This window comes from Tachyglossus aculeatus, chromosome 13 (genome assembly GCF_015852505.1).
Source record: "Tachyglossus aculeatus isolate mTacAcu1 chromosome 13, mTacAcu1.pri, whole genome shotgun sequence".
NCBI classification, from domain to species: domain Eukaryota; kingdom Metazoa; phylum Chordata; class Mammalia; order Monotremata; family Tachyglossidae; genus Tachyglossus; species Tachyglossus aculeatus.
In genome coordinates, this window is record NC_052078.1 from 5,392,987 (window position 1) to 5,415,678 (window position 22,692).

At 41.0% G+C, this 22,692-nt stretch overlaps 1 protein-coding gene across 1 annotated transcript in view; it reads right to left on the reverse strand.

Annotated features, from left to right (window-relative positions):
• The window catches only part of KMT2C (lysine methyltransferase 2C), a 229,695-nt gene that overhangs the window by 164,154 nt on the left and 42,849 nt on the right, over positions 1 to 22,692 (reverse strand). The window contains exon 2 of the mRNA XM_038755544.1: positions 3,102 to 3,190. Within this exon, the coding sequence (XP_038611472.1) occupies positions 3,102 to 3,190 (89 nt within the window). The remainder of the gene's footprint in view (positions 1 to 3,101; positions 3,191 to 22,692) is intronic.

The window sequence follows — 22,692 nt, forward strand, 5'->3', positions numbered from 1 at the left end:
GGATAGAAGGGAGGGAGGGACCGGAGAGGAACTGCAATTTATTTGTTAATGTATATTAATGACTGTCTCCCCTTCTAGATGTGAGCTCATTGTGGGCAGGGAATGGGTCTGTCTGTTGTACTGTCTTCTCCCAAGCTCTTAGTACAGTGCCCTGCACAAAGTAAGCATTCAATAAATATGATAATGAACGAATGAAAAGAACAGGAGAGATTTTAGGGAGCTCAGCGTGGCCTGACCGAATGCAGTTCGGCCCGGACTCCGTCTGGGCTCTGGGACTGAAGCAATCCAAGCCCAGCCAGCCCGGTTCCAGTTGGGCCCAGAAGGGAGCCCGAATGCCGCGTCCACACATGCGGAACACACTCTGAGAACTTCTGGGAGGGCAAATATTAGCAGCTCGAGACGAAAGCCTGCGTGAGCAGCAATATCCAAGTCACAGCGCTGTCACCCCCACCTCCTTGCAACCCCAAAATAGGTAGGGTCAGTCAGCAGTGGATGCGGCCTATGCTTCCTGTATAATTTTTAGGCCCTTGGGATACAGTATACTAATTCTCTCCGGCTTCCAGAGCACCATTAAAATCCACTACAAAAACAATCACCTGGAAGAACCTGGCCTATTGCAAGTCACGTCCTTTGGTTTATGGTGTTTAGCAGGCTTTAATAGATTCATTTATCAAAAACCTGACCTAGAAAAAATGAAAACCATTTGACATATTATAACGTAGGCGAGAATGGTGATTTAGTAGCCTTTGGTTAATTTTCATTTTTTGAAAAGCTACTCCATTTTTAGGTGGACCCTTCCACCTTTTATTAGTAAAATTCTAGGCATGAAACCTCAAATGGATTTTTTTTTCCACCATACGACTACAGTCATTGCTGTCACAAAGGAAAACAAGTTGGATCCCCTGGCAGCTATTTTACTAGCAAATAGTTTTTTGCTGATTGGACCATCTTCAGAGACAGTGAAAGATATAAAATGGGTATATAGAATACTTGGAAGAAAGAGTGAACTATAAGTGAAATATACGGAACAGAAACATCTTTTCCTTTTACAACAATCGAGAACATGTTTTCACTGCGCAATCTGAAGAGAATGCTAAAGAACTCCTACAGTACAAGTCAGTCTGGAGAGAATACAAGTTTTACTGGTTCGAGATCAGGCTTTGGAAAAAGTGGACGGGGCATCAGTCATGAGGTGTGCTAGCCCCAGCATACAGTTCAGCTCACAGTACATATTTAGTGTACTGCAATCGATATTTTGTGTTGTTTTGTGTTTTTGCAACTTTACAATGCTATGTCTAATGTAGTTAAACACTGAATATTACAAAAAACACAGAATACATAACAATAATAGAGGAGCAAGTATCGAAGGATGTCTGTCACTGCGGTAGTTCCAAACCATCTGCTTGCTAACAAACGATAATGACTGCATATGTGCAAAGCACTGTTCTAAGCGCTGAGCACTGTTCTAAAATAGCACGGATAATCAACCTAACCCATTATTTCCTTTTAAATCAGTGGTTTCTGGAACACAGTTTTTCATAGGTTTTTCAGCAACACAACTATGATATTGTAGCAGAACTGGGGCTGCTTGAATGGTTCAATTAAGCATGGAAATGAAAACACAAAAACACCCAAAAGGCCTTTAGTCTGGGGGATTTCCTGGCGGAGTGGAGGAGCAGGAACCGGGATGACCCCTGCTAGGACTGAATAGGTTTCCTCTAATATGTCTGCTAAGTCTGCTGTATTGTACTCTCCCAAGTGCTTAGTAAAGTGCTCTATACACAGTAAGCACTCAATAAATACCACAGATTGAGTCCCTCCTCCTCCTCTTTGCTATTCTCTGTGTCTTGCTTTTCTGAAAGGAGTCAGGGGCAGGGAGAAGGGGCTGCGGGTTATTTCTCTTCCCCCCATTTATAGTAACCCCCCCCCCGACACACACACACACACAATGTCATAAATGTCCCCTGTGAGTTGAAAATTCTGACTTTCCATTTTGCCTAATCTCCAAAAATGCCTCAACGTCAAACTCACTTTCTTCCTCTCTCGTCGCTCTCTGCTTAACAACCTTTCCCTAACAAGAAATCAACAGAGATCAGTCAGAGGCACTGAGATAAAAGGCTAGGGGGTGATGAGTATCACCTAATTTGTGTTGGTCGCTAGCCCCTAAGCCCCCCTTCCCTGAGAAAGAGGGGGCTGAGGCTTCAAGGAACAACCCCAGGTCCTTCTGGGGTGAACTCCAGCACATGCAGACTTTACCTGGTACTACCCGTTCGCTGTAGTTTAAATGGCAGCGACCCCTTTGAGAGTCAGACACGCCAGCATGCACCGCCATAACATGGCCATTTGGATCAGAACCCCAGCTTTATAATGGTGTTTCTCCTAGACTGTGACCTGAATGCCTTGTATCTATCCCAGCGCTTAGTACAGTCCTTGGCATGTCGTAACCACTTAACAAATACCACAATTATTATTATAACACCCCACACGGCAGCTATGTTGGTACCGTCAAGAAAGGATGCAATTATGGGGACAGCCAAAGCCCCAGATTGAAGCCCTGGTTAGCCCCTGCATTAATCCAGACCCCTAGATTCATTAACAAGCAATTTCTGGGGTGAGAATAAATGACTTCTACGGTTTGGGTGGGCCTATCAGTGGTCTCCACCCTCTTGGTCGTCCTTTATGCAGGAATCTAAAAAACAGGCTTCAAATCCATCACTGCGACGCACAAATAGTCAAGACTCGAGGAGAAAGTGAGACCTGAATGGCAACAAGGGAACAAAAACTGAACCTAAGCTGAATGGTATCAGAGTGCTATATAAACCAGGAATCATGTGGTATGAATAGTTCTGCTACAACAATAGCTCCTTCACAGTGGCTTTACTTCTGACTTGGTAGATTCATCAACAGAGAAAAAGTGCAGACAAGAAAGGCAGAATTTCCTGCCTTCTTAAAAAAAAAAGTAAAGCTATTCAATAAATGTTTAAGTTTGGTTTAACTGTCCTAAAATGGAAATATTAGGTAGGACACAACCAATGACCGGTCAACTCATAGATCTCAGCGCTACTGACAATTGAGATTTTTTTTAATATTTGCATTAATACCTGTTTCCACAGTGTTTTCTGTTTCTGCTGCCTCCAGCCCATCCATGCTGCCTTCATCCTCCACTGCAGTTTTTCCTCTACTTCGAGGCCTACAAATAAGAATGGTAGATTTATTACATTTTTGAGTAAAATACTGAATAATTGTTCCAAATTTAAAACAGGCTACATTCAACCTGAAAAGTAAATTAATGGTTTGGGAAATTCAGTAGTCACTGACCAAGACAGGAAAGCGGAGTTTGGCCAGTTTTACGCAATGCGGCCGGCGAGCGGGGGGGAGGAATTGCTATACATGACAACTCTAACACAAGTTCTAGCTCTTCAAGTAGGGGAAGGCAGTACTGGGGCTACGCTGCAAGCAGTGAAGATTTCTCACAGAAGAGCCACCAATGACCTTTTCTCAAAGTGGGTAGGCCCAGCTGGAATCCTGAAAGTAAGCTGGCTAATATGAGCTATAGCAACCACCCAACCACCAAGGCAACCACCTGACAGGTTACGGCATTGCGGTGTTTAACACCCACAGAATATCTCCTACATGTAAAAACAAATGCAAACAAAAAAAATTTTGCATTCAGGTTGCAACGTGCTGCATTACTGTCCCCCTACTGACTTTTGCCGCACACCATGCCCCAGCAGGTACACGAATGAAAGGACAAGAGTGTGAGCAGTGATGGAAAAACCACTATCAATACAATCAATTCCTTCCTCCGGGCTTTTGAAGCCGAAGTTTCAGGACCAAGGCTCGTCGCTCTCATAAGCTCCCTCTCCAAACTGTAAGCTTGTTGTGGGAGGGAAACTTGTCACCAACTCTGTCATAATGCACTTCCCCAAGCGATTATTAAGTGCTCTGCACACAGTAAGCGCTAAATATATATCCCTGACTGATCAATCCATCAATCAGTGATACTTATTGAGTGGTTACTCTACACAGAGCAGTGTGTAGTGCTTGGGGAGTACAGCAGAGTTAGTGGTGGGAGACAGCTGAGTCCATCATCATCATCATTCCCTAAAATCCCCTATACATCCAGGTTTTAGACCTTGAGAAATCCTCTGGGTACATATCAGAGCAAAATTTCCTATTAAACAGCAATTAATTTATTAGTTCAGAGGCAGCATCATAAAAAAGCAGTATTTTAAAAAAAAACATACTTCGCAACCCACCAAATGGAATCCTTAGAGACACTAAACCTATACCCAAAAAGGTGAAACACATTTCTGAAAGTGTGCTAAATAATGCTGGTTCATCACCTAATATTTCTCTCTCTCTCTCATAGGTTCACCATTTTCTTTAAAAACACTGTTTCTTCCAGGTACTAATGATCTGAGAACAGAGTAAACAAATTAATAAGCAGCATGGCAGGGTAACATCATCTGTGTGATGACTTAAAAATTAAGAAGAAAAAATGCTCAAAGTTAGGAATAATAAAAACGTTTTGGGTTTTTTTATTATTTGAAGTTACTATCTGCATATATTTACTTTTCTGCCCCTCTTGCATTTGAGTCAATTTGGAATCCCTATAGTGCTAACTAAATCCTGAAAGATCTTAAACCAACACACTACTTTACTCTTTTTTTCTTCTCAAAATAAACTGGAGTACAGCTCCAAAACATTTAACTTATTTACACCCTCTTAAGCACTCATGACGACTCAACTCTTTTATTTTGACAGTGTTGTAAACATTATGTTGGCCTTCCAGGTTAGAGTGTAAACTCCCTGTCAGCAGATAACGTGCCACATCAGTACTGTCTATTTCCCAAGCTTCTAGTACAGTGTACAGTACCAACTGGGCACTGAATACATGCTACTACAAAATCGATCAATCCGTGGTACTGGATTGACACCAACCCTTAGAGTGAAGGGCCATACTATGCACCTAAAAGAACAAGGTTGTTGGTTTAGCAGAAAACAAAACTTGGATCCCACAATATGCTATTTCAAATTAACTGAAATAAAATGAGGTAAGAGTATCATGAAGGCCTCAAAGCTATGCCACATCGTTTTCACCTTCTCTTTTCTTCCTCTCTTCTCTCCATCTGCTACTTGCTCTTCTCTCATCCCAACCCCGCTCCTAATATAAATACATCTTAAACAAAACACAACCGTTTTTATCTCCTTCTTCACACACATTCGCACGTGTTACACACTTAGCCTACTGCCTTTATGTACGCATGTCTGTTTCAGTGTTGTTCATTTAAGCCATTTCTAAGTCCCGTCAATACCTCAAGTGGAAAGAACACCACAATTCATTAACCCAAACTGACTATATATAAACCTGTGTTTAAATGTCCACATCTCTCATTTTTCTTAAATTGAAACCAGAAAGGACTTGTACTTAGCACAATGCAACCATTTCCTTGATTTTCTCCTTTACCAATTTTAGTTCTAACTATAAGGAGAAATTAATCCTTTGATGCCTGCTCCAGAAGGATCTGACATGGGAGAAAGAAATGCAAGGTTAGTTTTTAATGAGTCTTTTGTGGCCTAAGAATGGAACAATGAAAGAGAAAACTTAAGATTCAAATTCCCTAAAGGACTGGACACATCCTTTCCTTTCAAGTATAAAAAGACTCTGATGGTTTTTCAATTTACCTTATTTGCTAACTGAAGGCCCAAGACCCAATTACCCAGAAGTATTATAAAATTGGTAGGTGACTAATGCTGATAAAAGCCCTATACCAGATACTTTTCAGGGAAAAACATGCCCCAGGAATACTGCATTTTCAGCTGAAGTATATCAAACAATGTCATAATCTAATGACTGTACATCTAGTTTTAAAAGTTCAGATTTCTCAGGATATTTCCCTGCTCTTTAAAAAACATACTTCATTCATTCAATCGTATTTATTGAATGCTTACTGTGTGCAGAGCACTGGGGTGTGAGGCATTATCTCATTATTGCTACTATTCAATCAATCAATGATATTTACTGAGCACTTTGTTACAGCAATGTACTAAGCATCTGGGAGAGTAAAACAGAGTTATGATGGTATTTGTTAAGCACTTACTATGTGTCAAATGATCCCTGCCCTGAAAGAGCTTACAATTTAGCGGTGGAATTTATAATTCAATTCTATTGCTTTTATTCAACTCCGTATGTCACAACAGAACTCATAATTATCAACGGAAAGTACCAGAAATACACATGGTATTTTCCATATACCTAGTGCCTTTAGTCCAAAAAGAACTGTACAAAACCTGTTAGCTGAACAAGAACTAGTCCATACAAATGCTAAGAGGTAGTTAGACCTAACAACACGAACACTGACAACCAAACACGATATGAACTATTTCAACTTTAGGTTTTTATTAGTACAGTTTTTTTTACTGTTTTTTTTTATGGTACTTGTGAAGCCCTTACTTTGTGCCAGGCACTGTACTAAGCTTTGGGGTAGGTACAAGATAATCAGGTTGGACAAAATTCCTGTCCCATATGGGGCCTGCAGTCTAAATACTTTTCAGTTCTCCTACAACCCTGGGGCTACATTCTGGGGAAACCCTGCACCAAAGAAAACTTGTGTTATAGTATGCCAGCCTTGACCATACGGACACGCATGATCACGCCTTCCAATACCGCATCACGTTCTAGCTGAACAGACACATATTGTTGGAACAACAATCCCTAATTCCCCACCAGCATCCGATCCAAAATGCCTAAGAAAAAGGTACACCTGTTAATGAAGATGGATCTGTCTTCAGAACCAGAAATTTGTGAAGAGTAGGAAGGGATCTTGAGTTGTATCTCTTTCCTAAATATAGTAAAACACTGGTTTATCTTTCGATATCATCAAAACTACACTGCAAGATAAATGGGATAAGTACCAGTTTCTGGGGAACATCTTTTCTCCTAAAGGATCCAAAAACTTGAAGCGTATGGATGAGGTAAACTCCACAACAATTTTCTGTCATTTTTCCAGTGAAGAAATTTAGCTCCCAATTAGCAAGACTGTCTAAACTACAATTCTGTCAGAAATTCTTTCACAGACTTTCAGTGTGATCATTATCTACTCATTTACATGTGTGAAATTCCTACTCTGAGGTTGATTTCTAAACAATAATTGGGTAGCTTTGAAGACAAATGAAATAGCTTCAGTGAATAATAAACAAAAAATTGTGCTACCAAAATAGTCTTTCAGAGACATTCAGTAACAGTACCTGGGCAGGGAGGAGAGGGAAGAATATCACCTGGTCTGTTTCTCACCAATAAATATTTACGTGAATTGTACAAGAAGGGTTTCAGGAAGCTGGTCCACTTAAAATGCAATTAAAGTGAACAATAACAATAACAACAATATTGGTATTTGTTAAGCGCTTACTGTGTGCAAAGCACTGTTCTAAGCGCTGGGGAGGTTACAAGGTGATCAGGTTGTCCCCCGGGGGGCTCACAGTCTTCATCCCCATTTTCCAGATGAGGAAACTGAGGCCCAGAAAAGTGAAGTGACTCGCCCAAAGTCACATAGCTGACAAGTGGTAGAGGCGGCATTCGAACCCATGACTTCTGACTCCAAAGCCCGGGCTCTTTCATTTTGAACATTTTTGAAAGAACTGCGGTACTAGAACTACACAGCTAATAGCTGTGATCTCCTATAAAGAAATACCTGCAATTTCTAGCGTTATAATAATTAACAACTCTGTCCTCCCACTAGACACACAAGTTGGATCCCCAAAAGGCAAAGCAATTTGGGGGAGTGAAAACGCATATCGAGAAATGGATATTCTAGATTCTTTTATCCCTCAACTGCTATTTTAGCACTTCCACACTCCCTATACACCCATACGTAGCACTTATGTACGTTATGTATTTTGTATCTCATATCCCTCACTAACTCTAACACATATTCATTTTTCCTTTTCTCTCCTATTTGTAAACTATTTTAATATTTGTCTCTCCCACTACGAACTCTATTTCATTCTCCCAGGTGCTCAGTAAGGTGTTCTGCACCCAGGAGGTATAGATTATTGACTGATTCACTGGAAATGCTAAGGCACTTTCATACTTCATCTCTTGGGGTTAGTCAGTCTTCTAGAGAGTAAGATATTAGGAGGAATGACATGCTACAGCAGAAATAAGGAAAATGTGGAGCCAAATTACTAAGCATGCCAAACCAAAAAGCAAATGTTATTCTTCCTCTTGCCTGCTGAGAGTAATGCAGTTCTGTGATTAAGTGCACGTGGGTAGACAATTCCCTCCTGCAAGACTCTCTTCATTCCACGGCAGCAAGTAACTGACTTGCTTCACAACAGAGAGACCACAAACATCAAACCAATACTTCCTCTTTATTTTGTATTCTTGCTAAGCATTATCTCTTGATTGACTCAAATAGCTTGAGTCATGGTTTGCAATTACTCTTGATCTTTTCCCACCTAGTTCTACCACTAGCAATACTTGGGTGAAAGCAGATTCTAAATTCTCTTATTGTGGTAGCACGTCACATCATAATACTAAATCAAGGGGACTATTTCAGCACTTGATTTTCACTATGCCCTCAGTTCCACAGCACTAATTTAATTTTCAGGTCTGTCACCCCCTCCAGACTGTGAGCCCCTGGGGGTCAGAGAATGTGTCTACCAACTCTGCAGAACTGTAACTCTCTCAAGAACTTAATACGGTGTTTATGCACACAGCAAGCATTCAATAAATACCACTGGCTGATTAACCTTCAGCAGACAAGAGGTATGATGTCGATATGCAATTCAGCTTCAGAAAAAACTGAAGCCCTTCAGAGCAATAGATTTTGGTTTACTTCTGGATTTGGAAAACTCACTAGACAAATACAACACAGAAGGGTTCACAATGTATCTCTTGGGAAACATTCAATTCTTGCTCTTGTGAAAACCTGACTTTTTACTTTTAATTTTTACATGTTAGTCTTCCCCTTCAATTGGGAACTCCTTGATGGTGAGGCCTGGGTCTAATGTAGAAATCTTCATCTCTGCCCCTGTTCTCTCTCCCTCCCTCCCTTCAGGCTCCTGTCTCCTCCTGCCTGCAGGACATCTCCATCTGGATGTCTGCCCGCCATCTAAAATTCAATGTGTCCAAGACTGAACTCCTTATTTTCCCTCCCAAACCCTGCCCTCTCCCTGACTTTCCCATCACTGTAGACGGCACTACCATCCTTCCCGTCTCACAAGCCCGCAACCTTGGTGTCATCCTCGGCAATGCTCTCTCATTCACCCCACACATTCAATCCGTCACCAAAACCTGCTGGTCTCACCTCTGCAACATCGCCAAGATCTGCCCTTTCCTCTCCATACAAACTGCTACCTTGCTTTTAGACTGTGAGCCCACTGTTGGGTAGGGACTGTCTCTATATGTTGCCAATTTGTACTTCCCAAGCGCTTAGTACAGTGCTCTGCACATAGTAAGCACTCAATAAATACGATTGATGATGGTTCAATCTCTCATCCTATCCAGAATGGATTACTTCATCAGCCTCCTCTCTGATCTCCCATCCTCCTGTCTCTCCCCACTTCAGTCTATACTTCACTCTGCTGCCCGGATCATCTCTGTGCAGAAACGCTCTGGGCACGTTACTCCCCTTCTCAAAAATCTCCAGTGGCAGCCTGTCAACCTACAAATCAAGCAAAAACTCCTCACTCTCAGCTTCAAAGCTGTCCATCACCTCGCACGCTCCTACCTCACCTCCTTTCTCTCCTTCTACAGCCCAGCCTGCACCCTCCGATCCTCTGCCGCTAACCTCCTCATTGTACTTCGTTCTCGCTTGTCCCACCGTCAACCCCCGGCCCACGTCCATCCCCTGGCATGGAAAGCCCTCCCTCCACACATCCGCTAAGCTAGCTCTCTTCCTCCCTTCAAAGCCCTAATGAGAGCTCACCTCCTCCAGGAAGCCTTCCCAAACTGAGCTCCCTTTTTCCTCTCCTCCTCCCCATCCCCCCACCCTACCTCCTTCCCCTCCCCAGAACACTTGTATATATATTTGTACAGATTTATTACTCTATTTTACTTGTACATATGAACTATTCTATTTATTTTGTTAATGATGTTCATATAGCTTTAATTCTGTTTGTTCTGATGATTTTGACACCTGTCTACATGTTTTGTTTTGTTGTCTGTCTCCCCCTTCTAGCCCGTTGTTGGGTAGGGACCAACTCTATATGTTGCCAACATACTTCCCAAGCGCTTAGTACAGTGCTCTGCACACAGTAAGCGCTCAATACATACGATTGAATGAATGAATTAATCAATTCCCATGTATCTATACAGTGCTTGGCATGGTGACTTCAACAAGAGGGATTCAAATACATCTACCTGGGTAATTCAAAAATAGCAACAGGAGAGAGACAAGAATTGAGAAAAGTCATGAAAGATCATTATGTGGTTTTTCACTGGTGAACTAAAGTAACAATTATTGGTTTGAGATAAAGGAGGAGATCCTAACACACGATAAACGCCACAGTGTTTTTATCCTCTAGACTGTAAGCTCGTTATAGGCAGTGAACTTGTCCACCAATTCGGTTGTACCGTACTCTCTCAAGCGCTTCAGACGGAGCTCTGCACAAAGTAAGCGCTCACTAAATACAACTGATTGATCACTACAACTAAAATAAATATCCAACAGAAACACATGAATACAGGAAGGCCCATGAATACAGCCAGTGGACCAAAAACTGACAAGATACCTGCTCCAAATCCACTGAGGAAAACAGACGACAGTGGTAGAGCCAAGCAACTACTATTTAGTGAGCTGCAACTGGGCAATTCAAGTAGGATGTAATGCTGTAGGGATCCACCTGGCGCTTAGTACAGTGCTCTGCGCACAGTAAGTGCTCAATAAATACGATTGATTGATTGATCCATCTAAGCACAATTGTTTGCAAAATGGTTTGACCAGGGAATGCTTAAAATGAAGTTTGTTGTGGGCAGGCAATGTGTCTGTTTATTGTTGTACTGTTCTCTCCCAAGCGTTTAGTACAGTGCGCTGCACACAGTAAGCGCTCGAATACGAATGAATGAATGAATGAACGAACAACGGCTGAATAACTTGATGCAGTGCGATACGGGATGACTCTTTTTAAGCAGACTGAAGTGAAAAGGCAGAACCTCAAATAGCAACAGGTCCTGCTAATGACAGCCTCCAACCATAAAGCAGTCTTCATGTATACCTAATTGGAAAGAGACCACTTAAGAGTCTTGGGTTTTCCAGCTACATCAATACAGAGATAGGATCACTGATCAATAGCAGCTCCAACTTCGAAAACAAAGACCATACAGAAATGTGTTTGACTGAGCCTATGTTACCATGCGCACCTATAAAAACATAAATAGCGGCCTGGTCAATGATCCACGTGGAGGCCTCACTTTTCAGGGTGCAGCAATCGATTTCTCCTTATTGAGCTGCTTCGGGCCAGTTTTCTCAGCTTCGCTGGACATCTTCTAGACTGTGAGCCCACTGCTGGGTAGGGACTGTCTCTATATGTTGCCAACTTGTACTTCCCAAGTGCTTAGTACAGTGCTCTGCACACAGTAAGCGCTCAATAAATACGATTGATTGATTGATCTTCAGGATGATTTTCTGAGCACTCGAGGTTCAGAGAGCCAATTCATACATACAAAGCACCAAAGTATAATCCCTCAGCAGGGACCCAAGCTGCATACCCACTAAGTCACTCCGGCTGGCAGGCAGACAGGAGGGAGGAAAGCCAAAAATACTGGAACTGTAATGCTGAGTGTCTTCCTTCTCTCTCTTTCTCCCTCCTCCCTTTTCCCACTCAAGTTACCTTTCCCTCCTTTAAATTCCATTCCCCACTTAGCTCCCTTTTTCCCCCGATTCCTTTTCCCTGGCTCCCAGCTCACCACTTCGCTCAAAATCATAAGGTGACACTACTGAATTACATCACCCCGAACACATTTATAGGGAACCAAATACTTTTCTTTTCTGTGGTTCTTCACAAATAGCAGTTTTACCTATAAATTCCAAAGAAAGACCACAAGAGGAATTGGGTTCAACCTAATTCAAAAATTCAGATTAGAAGTCCTGAAACTACTAATCTGGAAAGAATAAAGTTATTTTTCCTCAACAAAGAAGTACTTAAGTATATTACGGACTCCACAGTAGTGCCTTCATGTGGATTTTCCACAATTTTGTGGAAATTGTCTCTGAAAAGGAGAGTCATTATACTGCAAGCTTTCATAGAAGAAAAAATTACCATACCAAGAATACTTTACCCAGTAAGGAAAGTCTCACAAGAACTATCAAGTTTCAGGCTTTTTTTTTTTCCAATTTTCTAGTTCTTCAAAGGAGTTGTCAAGCACTCCACTGTTTCTCCACTGTCAAACACTACTAGGCTGAAGGGACTACTGACAAGAACACACGTGTGTGTATGTGTCTGTATTTTTTAAAGTAACATGAGAAGGCAGGAAATGCCATTTACACTCAACTACCCGCTATTCATTTGGAAGTAGCTACTCTTTCAGAAAAAGCTAGAGTTATCTGTCAATTCAGATGCAGAATCATTTTTTATTGACTGAAGAAATTATTACCAATAAGTGAATTATTCTAATGTCCACAATGGGAAGGTTGCAGTAGATTAAGGAAATGCCATTCACACTCAACTACCCGCTATCCATTTGGAAGTAGCTACTCTTTCAGAAAAAGCTAGAGTTATCTGTCAATTCGGATGTAGAATCATTTTTTATTGACTGAAGAAATTACTACCAATAAGTGAATTATTCTAATGTCCACAACGGGAAGGTTGCAGTAGATTAAGGATTTGTTCACGTGGGACCTAACTGGTGACAACTAGAAAGAATACGCCAACATTTGAGTAAAACAGAGATCAAGACTGGCCTATCCTGAATGGGCTAGACCACAAAATGGTGGGACTGGGCTCATGCTGGCCCAAGCACTGCACCTTGGAAATCTCCTTTGGGTAGGAAAGAAAGTGGCCAGGAGCAATCAATCATATTTATTAAGCGCTTCTCGTGGGTACAGCACTGTACTAAGTGCTTGGGAGAGTACAATACAACAATATAATAGGCACGTTCCCTGCATTCAGCAAGTGAGCTTTCCTTCACTCCTCACACAGTGTACACTGGCCCATGGACAACTGTCACTGGGGGCCGTCCAAATGACAAATGCACATACACAGCTCAATCCCACCTGGAAAAGACCAGGCCCCACGAAGTCCATGTAGAGATCCACATTCCTGTGGTTGGGTTAAAAAAGGTCTGATGCCAGAATTTTGGGCCGGTGCAGAGCTCTGAAACGAAACCCGCTTCGTGTACTCAGCAGTCTCAAATTCGGTAGGATTAAAACATCCAAGGGAAAGAGCCTAGAAATAGAATCCTGTTTATACTTAACCAATTTACTAATAGTTTTTATTTGCTTGCCTTTCAGTATTGTCTAAAACCAGGTACTACGTGTTTGTAAACAAAATCTTCTACGTGATCTATTATTGCCTTTTGATACTACCACTCAGAGTTGTGATCAAAACACATTCCCTTTTCCCCATGCTCATTTAAAATTCAGGCTAAAAGCATGTCCCTTAATATAATGGATTGTCTGAGATAAATGAAATCTGATGCATCAACCAGAAGTGCTCCAGCAATATGAAAATCAGTAATCAAACAAAAATGGCTCTTTAAGGAGACCACTGCAATATAAACTCACATTAAAAATGGGCTTACAACTTTTTAAAAATTCAATTTGCCCCAAATTGTTATAACATACTTTCAAAGTTAGAATAAGGTGGCTTTGTTTCAAACTAACACTTTACAAGTGGAGATTTTCGGCACTTTGACACCTTAAGTAATAATTTCCCTTTACTAATTTTCCCTTGGTCTATAAAGCACCTTTTATGGGAAAAACAAAGCAGAATCTGCATATTTTGCAAACACCAACGTGTTCCAAATACTATCTTTTTGTCCGGAACTATTAAAAATAAGTACTTTATTCAACACAAGATTTAGCCACACCAAGTAGGTCAGGTGATTTTCTTCTCTGAAAATAAAATTCAACAGAACTTCCAAATACTGACTGTCCCTAAATATTTTTCCAAGAAAAATCAGATTACGAAGGATATATTCCACTGATTTTTCATTATTATTAGTAGTTTTTGTAAATTTGCTGGGGACAAGGAATGTGTCTAGCAACTCTTGCATTGTACTCTTCCAAGTTCTTAGTACAGTGCTCTGCACACAGTAAGCGCTCAATAAATTCCACTGTGTGATTGATTTATTATGATACATAATGGGGAGACAGCGAGGCCTAATGGGATCTAAAAGTCGGGAAACCCAAGTTCTAGTCTCAGCTGCCAAGGGCTTACTGTGTGACCTTCAGCAAGTCACTTTACCACTCTGGGCCTCCATTTGTTTTAACTAAGCTGGGAAGAAGAAACCAGCTCTTCCTACCACTTAAAAATTCTGAGCCCTAGGTGGAAGAGGGACTACGATTCATTTGCACATTTTGTATCTACCCCAGAACTTAGCCTGTAATAAGGGCTTAATAAAAATCATTTTAAAAATTATCTGTGAAAGAGCCCACAAAAATTTCCTCAAACATAAGGACAACTCGTGATATGATACTCAGGCTTAGCCCAGCATGACCATACAAACAACCGCTCCTTCCAACACTTCATCATCATCATCAATCGTATTTATTGAGAGCTTACTGCGTGCAGAGCACTGTACTAAGCACTTGGGAAGTACAAATTGGCAACATATAGAGACAGTCCCTACCCAACAGATCTGGTCAGATGCATTCTCCAGAAAATGTACAGTGAAAACACACATTCTAAAAGAACTACGTTGTCACTGAAAGCAAGCTCTGCTAATCTATTTACAAATGAGTGTATTTAGCACATATGAAGACTTAAGCAGTATGATAAAGTATAATTATTTTTACTAAGAAGATGATCTGGGAATATCATACACCTCCCATCAGGCTCCTTGGGGAATTTCATCAGTGTCACCCACTGGCCATTTTTTTAGTTTACAGTATAGAACTCCTTTTTCTCAAAAACCATCTAAGAGCTGAAACTCCTGTGTGGCACCTAAAGGTTTTACTCAGTTGAAGCAACCTGTAGTTTGGGCAGCCTCTACCTAGAGTCAAAGGACTCGAGAAAGCACCACCGTGAGTTACCATATAAACCTAACTGAAATTAGTGCATCATCTGGAAATTGTAATTTAATGAGTCCATCTACTATTTCCAATTTGACTGTAAGGTTGTTGTGGGCAAGGAACGTGTCGACCAACTCAGTTATGCTGTACTTGGTACAGTTATCTGCTCATGGTGAGGGCTCAATAAAGACGACATTGAATTTACTGATACTCTTTCCCTGAGAGGGTTATAATCAATTCCAAGCCAATTAAAATGGGTATTGTTGCCACTTGCAAATGAGTTTAACTCACTTTGGCATGTAGACAAGAACCATGCTGAGGCAGCTCCAAACTGCACGGACTGATTTAGTCTGATTTAAACGAGTCCATAAAAATCACTGCCAAATCAGGTTTCAAGAATTCTAACTGAAATCATTTCAGCTAATACATTTTGCAGGTTCTTCTGCTAAGGCCTATTATAAAGGACAACATCTAATTAACTGTTCGGAACAGGGCAAAAAGGTTTCTATGGTCAGTAAGCGTGTTTTCTCGAGTTATCTGGTAAACCACACCTGGTTTTCTGGTGGCCCTTCAAAACTGGATACAGCCTAAAAGCCCCAAAGATAAAATTGTTGCTCTGTTTTGACTATCATGGGACCTCAATGTTTTCACAATCCTGAAGCCCAAAGTCAACACTCCACTTTCTACTAAATACAGTACTTGAAAGATGACTTTACACTGGTCACCACACAATCCATAACTTTCTTGCTTCCCTCAATCAATCAATGGTATTTACTGAGCACTTACTGTGTGCAGAGCACTGTACAAAGTGCTTGAATTTTAAACTGAATTCCCATTCCTTAGGCTTGGGAAACAAAAGGAGGTGAAATATAGCTTTTGCTGCCGCAGTTCCATCCATCCCAACAGCCCCCCCCCCCCCCCTTAAAACAGAGCTGACAACTTAGTATAACTTTCTTGGAGAAGTTAATTTATTAACTTGTTTCCCATTTAAAGAACACATTATTTTACTTTGCTGCACTTTGGCTTAAAGCTCTCTTTGATCACTCTTCTGTCTTTTCCCTGCAGCAATTTCTCTGCTAAAATGACTTTTAGTAATACTGGCCTTATTTTAAAGTTTTCAGTGGGACCCCAACATTTTAATAAGCTTTCATCCACTGTCCCTTAATGAGTCTGTGCCTCCGGCAAACTCAGGCATTTATTCTTTAAAAGATTATTTTTGGGGTTTTTTTAAGTTGGGGAACCAAAAACATGTAAAACGAAACAAAAAGATCAAATCATCCTCAAAAGGCAAAGAGATAACACTCATTTCATTTCAGACTTGGAGTGACCTTCTAATGATGACAATAGTCCAGTTTCCTCAACCAGTAAATAATAACATCATATAAAGTGTCAACCAACAAGGACTGTGGTCGAAGCCCCTAACTCACTGCACATATGTCACCAAGTAGCTCTCAGATGGTAATGACTTCTGATTTCTGTCAACCTGAATAGAACTTGAGCAGGTGACCTAGAAGTGAATGGCTTGAGTAAGTCCCTTGAGTTGCAGCTCTTTCTGCAACATTTCACACTGGACAACACTCCTTAAATAATTAATGATCTTTCCTATGAACAACATGCCTTTTATTTTATCATTATCAAACCTACCAATGGAATGGGGAAAAGTAACATTGCAGTTTGTTCCCTTTATTTTATCAATTCCTACTTCAAAAGGGAAAGGAAGGCAGGGAGGGAAAGAGCTTCAAATGACAGCGGTAATAATAAAACTCATAAGGGGCTGATCTACATGCTTTAAATATTAAAAAGAAACAGGCGCTTGCATTTGAGATATGTCTCTTTAAATATGTAGACCCCAAAAATCAAAAAAGCAAATTGATGTTGTAATTTTTCAACTTGGAAATTAAAAAAAAAAATTATTCCTCAACTCAGGATCAAAATCTTTTTCACTATGGAGGATTAGTTCTTTCCAGTTCATTTTCTGGACAATTCAATGAAATCAGGGTTAGGGAAAACATCTTTCTATATCTCTCCCTCAGTATTGCACATGTTCTACCCCTGTCTTGTTTAATCATATTCTAACTTCTGGTTAAACTGGAAATTTGGAGGTGGGGTCAGAGACACAGAAAACAGAGCGCTAGGCTCTAGCCATGCAACCCGAACTCCTGTGGTCACCCAAGCGTCCTACTTCCAACTAAAACCAAAATTTGGAGGGTGGGCAACTGTACTAGTACTACTACTACTACTACTACTAATAATAATAATAATAATAACAATAATAATAATTATGGTATTTGTTATGCACTTACATTGTATCAGGTACTATACAAAGCGCTGGGGTGGATAAAAGCAAATCAGATTGGACACAGTCCCTGACACAGAGCATACAAGCGGCAGAGCTGGGATTAGAACCCACGACCTTCAGAATTCCAGGCCCATGCTCTATCCACTAAGCCAAGCTGCTTCCAGCTGTAGATTCAGTGGTCCATGGGATGCAACCAAGGGCCACTCCCTGATAGTCTCTGAAAACTTTATGTAGACCATAAAACTATGAAGCATTTGATGGAACTACTTTCATTTCTCAGAGTCATTTCTATTCTTCCAATTATCTGGATAAACTGATTGGATTTGGGAGTGAAACCCATGAGTCAACCTTTCAATACATTCTCTGAACTCAGATTTAACAAAATGGCATATTTACTCAAATGGGAATGCTGAATCGGGTAAGATTCAAGTCCAAAAAAATCAAAGGAGGGTTCTAAGAGAATCCCTCGGAAATATTAACTGTTTTCACAGGACAGTAGAGCCAGAAAGTTAGACTTTTTGGAAAAGCACCATGAAACAATGGTTGTGGTGCAAAACTACTTGTTAACTCAGCCCTCTGAAAATCATGGTGGGACCAATGATTCAAGTCAAGAATTATCTAGGGAACTGACTACTCGGAACAAAGCTTTCATCTGTCCTCCGACTTAGGCACTGCAAAACCCAACACCAAAGTAGTTGGCAAGAACAAAATTATGTAGCAATTAGGGCATGACAGCAAAAGCAAACACGAACTGAAAATGGGTTCGACACGTCTGGTAACAAGCAGGTAATTATCACAGCAGCTTGAAACCGGGCATAATCAACCAAACTGACATCATCCCTCCCACATAATAAACGTGAAATCCCTTTACATCCAACGTACTCTTACACACAACTAAGTGCTGATAGTCTAGTCTCCTTGTCTGTGCCTGTTTTGTAGCTGAAGTTTCACTGAGCATTGAAGACAAGGCAAAATAAGATATTGTGACTATAATTAGATGCTTTTGTGGATTGTAAAAAAAGGCTTCAAAGCTTTAAAAGATAAGCAAGTATGATTTTTAAAATTGGATTTATAGAGTACCTTTTCTTCAAAGAGTTCACAACTCTGCCCATAGAATTTTCAAATACACTCATTCCAAACAGCAAAATGATGGGGGGAAAAATAGCAAGAGGGGAAAAACAAAGAAACAAAAAAGGGCACACGAGGGGAAGGAAGGAAGGATGAGCAAAGTAAGCAAGAATCAATCCTTGGGTTCTTAATGGAGGTAGAGAGTTTCACTGCAACAATATTCACAGAAGTACCCAAATAATTTCACACTAATGGATTTATGTTCAAATGCCAACAAGACTTCTTTTTCCTCCATCCTAACAGTCCTCTCTTACCCATATCAGAATACAAACCTTCCTACTTGAAAAAATATGAAAATTGCAAGTATCTGTTGAAGGGTGATCAATGAGCAAAAGTGTTGCTTGGAATCATTTCTGATCCGTTCACCATCATGTTTACTTGTGAATGTGAAACAAATGTTGATATTTGGGGGGAGCGAGTTACAGTGTCCTCAACAAAACACACAGTTCTGCCACAACCCATGCTTTCCTTATGCGCTTTGGTTAGGCCATGACAGCAGAATTAGGAAATGTTTTCCCAACATCATCAGCCTGTCTGGATACTGCACAATGTGGTGTTGGAAGACAAGACTGCCCGTGTGTGCGTATGTGAACCATAGCTGGCAGGAGGAGTAAGTTTTCCTTAATGCAGGATTCCGCTAGAGTGATTTCCTGGCATTTCGATGCTCTTCCATTAAGGAGTCCTATGAAGCTTAGAAAATCGGCCAAAGTGTAAAGGCAAAACCTTCACTACAAATTAGAGCAAGTCACTACCACAGTCAGAATCAGTAAAGAATGTAGCACTCAAATCAGATGGTATCCTTGCTATTTTCCAACAAGAAGTGGGCTTGTTGCAATAGTCTTCCTCAACTAATGAAGCACTGAAGTAATATCACCAGAATCAAACATGGCATCATAGTACCATCTTCAAAAATGGTGAGAACAGACTCAAACTCCCAGGATTTCTAGCTGCTTTTCACTGCCAGCAGGTTTTAGCCAATATGTCACACTTAATACCATGAGCCCCATACTGGACAGGAAATGTGTCCAACTTTACTAATTTGTATTCATTCATTCAATCGTATTTATTGAGTGCTTACTGTGTGCAGAACATTGTACTAAGTGCTTGGGAAGTACAAGTTGGCAACATAAAGAGATGGTCCCTACCCAGCAACGGGCTCACAGTCTAGAAGGAGAAAACAGACAAAAAACAAAACAATGTGGACAGGTGTCAAGTCGTCAGAACAAATAGAATTAAAGCTAAATGCACGATTAACAAAATAAATAGAATAGTAAATATGGACAAGTAAAATAGAGTAATAAATCTGTACAAACATATATACAGGTGCTATGGGGAGGGGAAAGAGGTAGGGTGGGGGGAATGGGGAGGAGGAGAGGAAAAAGGGGGCTCAGTCTGGGAAGGCCTCTTGGAAGAGGTTAGGGCTTTAAAGGGAGAAAGAGAGCTAGCTTGGCAGATGTGTGGAGGGAGGGCATTCCAGGCCAGGGGGAGGACGTGGGCCGGGCACTTAGAACAGCGTTTGACACAGTAAGTGCTTCACAAATACCACTTAAAGAAAAGCCAATAGACACTACTAAAGAATATTGGTAATCTTAGGTGTCAGAGCCAAACACAGCAGAGCAGATATATCTTTCCAGCAAGGAAGACATAATGGAGCATCACTAAGGCCTCTTTACTGTATTCTCCGCCCGCAACAGGATTTGAAACCAGCCTCTGGCAACAGCTAAGCAAGTCTGCCTGCCCTCAGAAGTTCCCCGAGAAAAGACTAGGTGTGTCTGGAGGAAGCTGTCTCCAAGGAAGCACACTTAGAGGACGGTCACCCCAGTCAGCTGGGAACAAAGCATCCAGAAATGCCTTTTCAGGGAAAACCAAACCAGAATCCAGGGAGTCATAAAAAGCAAGCAGGATCTGGGCAGAGCTGGATCACCTGGAAGCTGCTGACTTGATCATCTTCAAGAAATAGCACTTACAAACATATCTGTAATTTCCTTTTATTTATATTAATGCCTGTCTCCCACTCTAGACTGTAAGCTTGTTGTGGGCAGGGAACATGTCTACCAGCTATTGTATTAAACACTCCCAAGCGCTTAGTGCAGTGCTCTGTGATTGAGCAGAACAAGAAGGCTAAGATTTCCTCCTGTCAGGTCCCAGGCCCACTAGAGAAATTTCCTGGGATGTCTGCACTAAGTGGAGATATACGTGCAGACAGTAGAGTGTTTTGTGCTATCCAACCTACAAGACAGGAGCCCGGAACCATCTCCCACTTTTCTATGCATAACCCTTGAACTTGGATTTGCACCCAAATCAGCCTCAGCCTCACAGCACTTACATCCATAGCCATAATTTATTCATTTATATTAACGTCTATCTTCCCCTCTAGTCTGTAAGCTCATTATCTACCAACTCTTCTATACTGTACCCTCCCAAAGTGCTTAAGTAATAATAATGTTGGTATTTGTTAAGCGCTTACTATGTGCAAAGCTAAGTGCTCAACAAATACAAATGATTTATTGGAAATACAAAATGTGAAAGCGAGGACCAACCCCACACCCATGTGCACTGAATAAAAGAAATGGGGGTCAATGTCAATCAATCAATCAATCATATTTACTGAGAACTTACTGCGTGCAGAGCACTGTACTAAGTGCTTGGGTAAATAGATTTATATAAATATAAATAAATAGATTTATATAAATAGATAATAGATAAAATAGATAAAATCTATTTATAGAAATAGATAATAATAAATAATAAATGTCAGGGAATAGATTAACATGATAGACAGACGGAGTTTGCCCTCAGTCTGGAGGTCTCTATGTAGCCAGCAGCTTCTTTTTTTCTTTTCAAATGGTACTTGTTAAATGGTAAATGATTCATTCATTCAATCGTATTTATTGAGCGCTTACTGTGTGCAGAGCACTGTACTAAGCGCTTGGGAAGTACAAGTTGGCAACATATAGAGATGGTCCCTACCCAACAGCGGGCTGTTACTATGTGCCAGGCACTGCACTAAGCGCTTGTGTAGCTACAAACTAATCAGGATGGACCCGATCCATGTCCCACAGGGGCCTCCCAGTTTTTCCCCCACCATTTTACAGATGAGGCAACTGAGGCAAAGGGAAGTTAAGTGACTTGCCCAAGGTCACAACGCAGACAAGTGATGGAGACGGGATTAGAACCCAGGTCCTTCTGACACCCAGGCCCATACTCTATCCACCAAGCCATGCTGTTTCTTCTGCCTACAGCTAAGGATTTTCATTAGCCACCTAAGGCAAAATGCCATATCCAAGTCTACCTAGCTGTATTACTAAAAATGGATAAAGAAGTGGAAAACAGACTTCACAAAGTCAGACTGATTCTCAGAGATTAAGACGGAATATGGCCATCATGGGGATGTGGTGCTTCACACCTAATTAAAGACCTTGACAGCTTCAGCGTCCTATAAATTCTATTACTGAAACAAACTGTCCAGAGAAGACACATCTGGCATCTCCACAAGCCTTAGTCAATATCAAATGGCAAGACAGCACTTACAACAGTGCTTGGCATTCTGTGGTGCTCAATTAAGTACCATGATAAGAAACAGCATTACCAACCAAGAGGTAGCAGAATGTGATGTATTTTGCTAAAGCCAATGCTCACTGTGACCCAGCTTGGCTGAGTGGGATAGGTGAGAGAATCAAACAATCAATGATATTTATTCACTCAATCGTATTTATGGAGCGCTTACTGTGTGCAGAGCACTGTACTAAGCGCTTGGAAAGTGCAATTTGGCAACAGATAGAGACAATCCTTACCCAACAGCGGGCTCAAGGTCTAGAAGGGGGAGACAAACAACAAAACAAGTAGACAGGCATCAAGAACATCAGAATAGGTAAATAGAATTATAGTTATATACACATCATTAATGAAATAGAGCAATAAATATGTACAAATATAGTCAAGTGCTGTGGAGCAGGGAAGGGGGTAGAGCAGAGGGAGGAAGGAGGGGCGATGGGGAGGGGAGGAGGAGCAGAGGAAAAGGGGGGCCCAGTCTGGGAAGGCCTCCTGAAGTAGGTGAGCTCTCAGTAGGGCTTTGAAGTGCCTTTCATG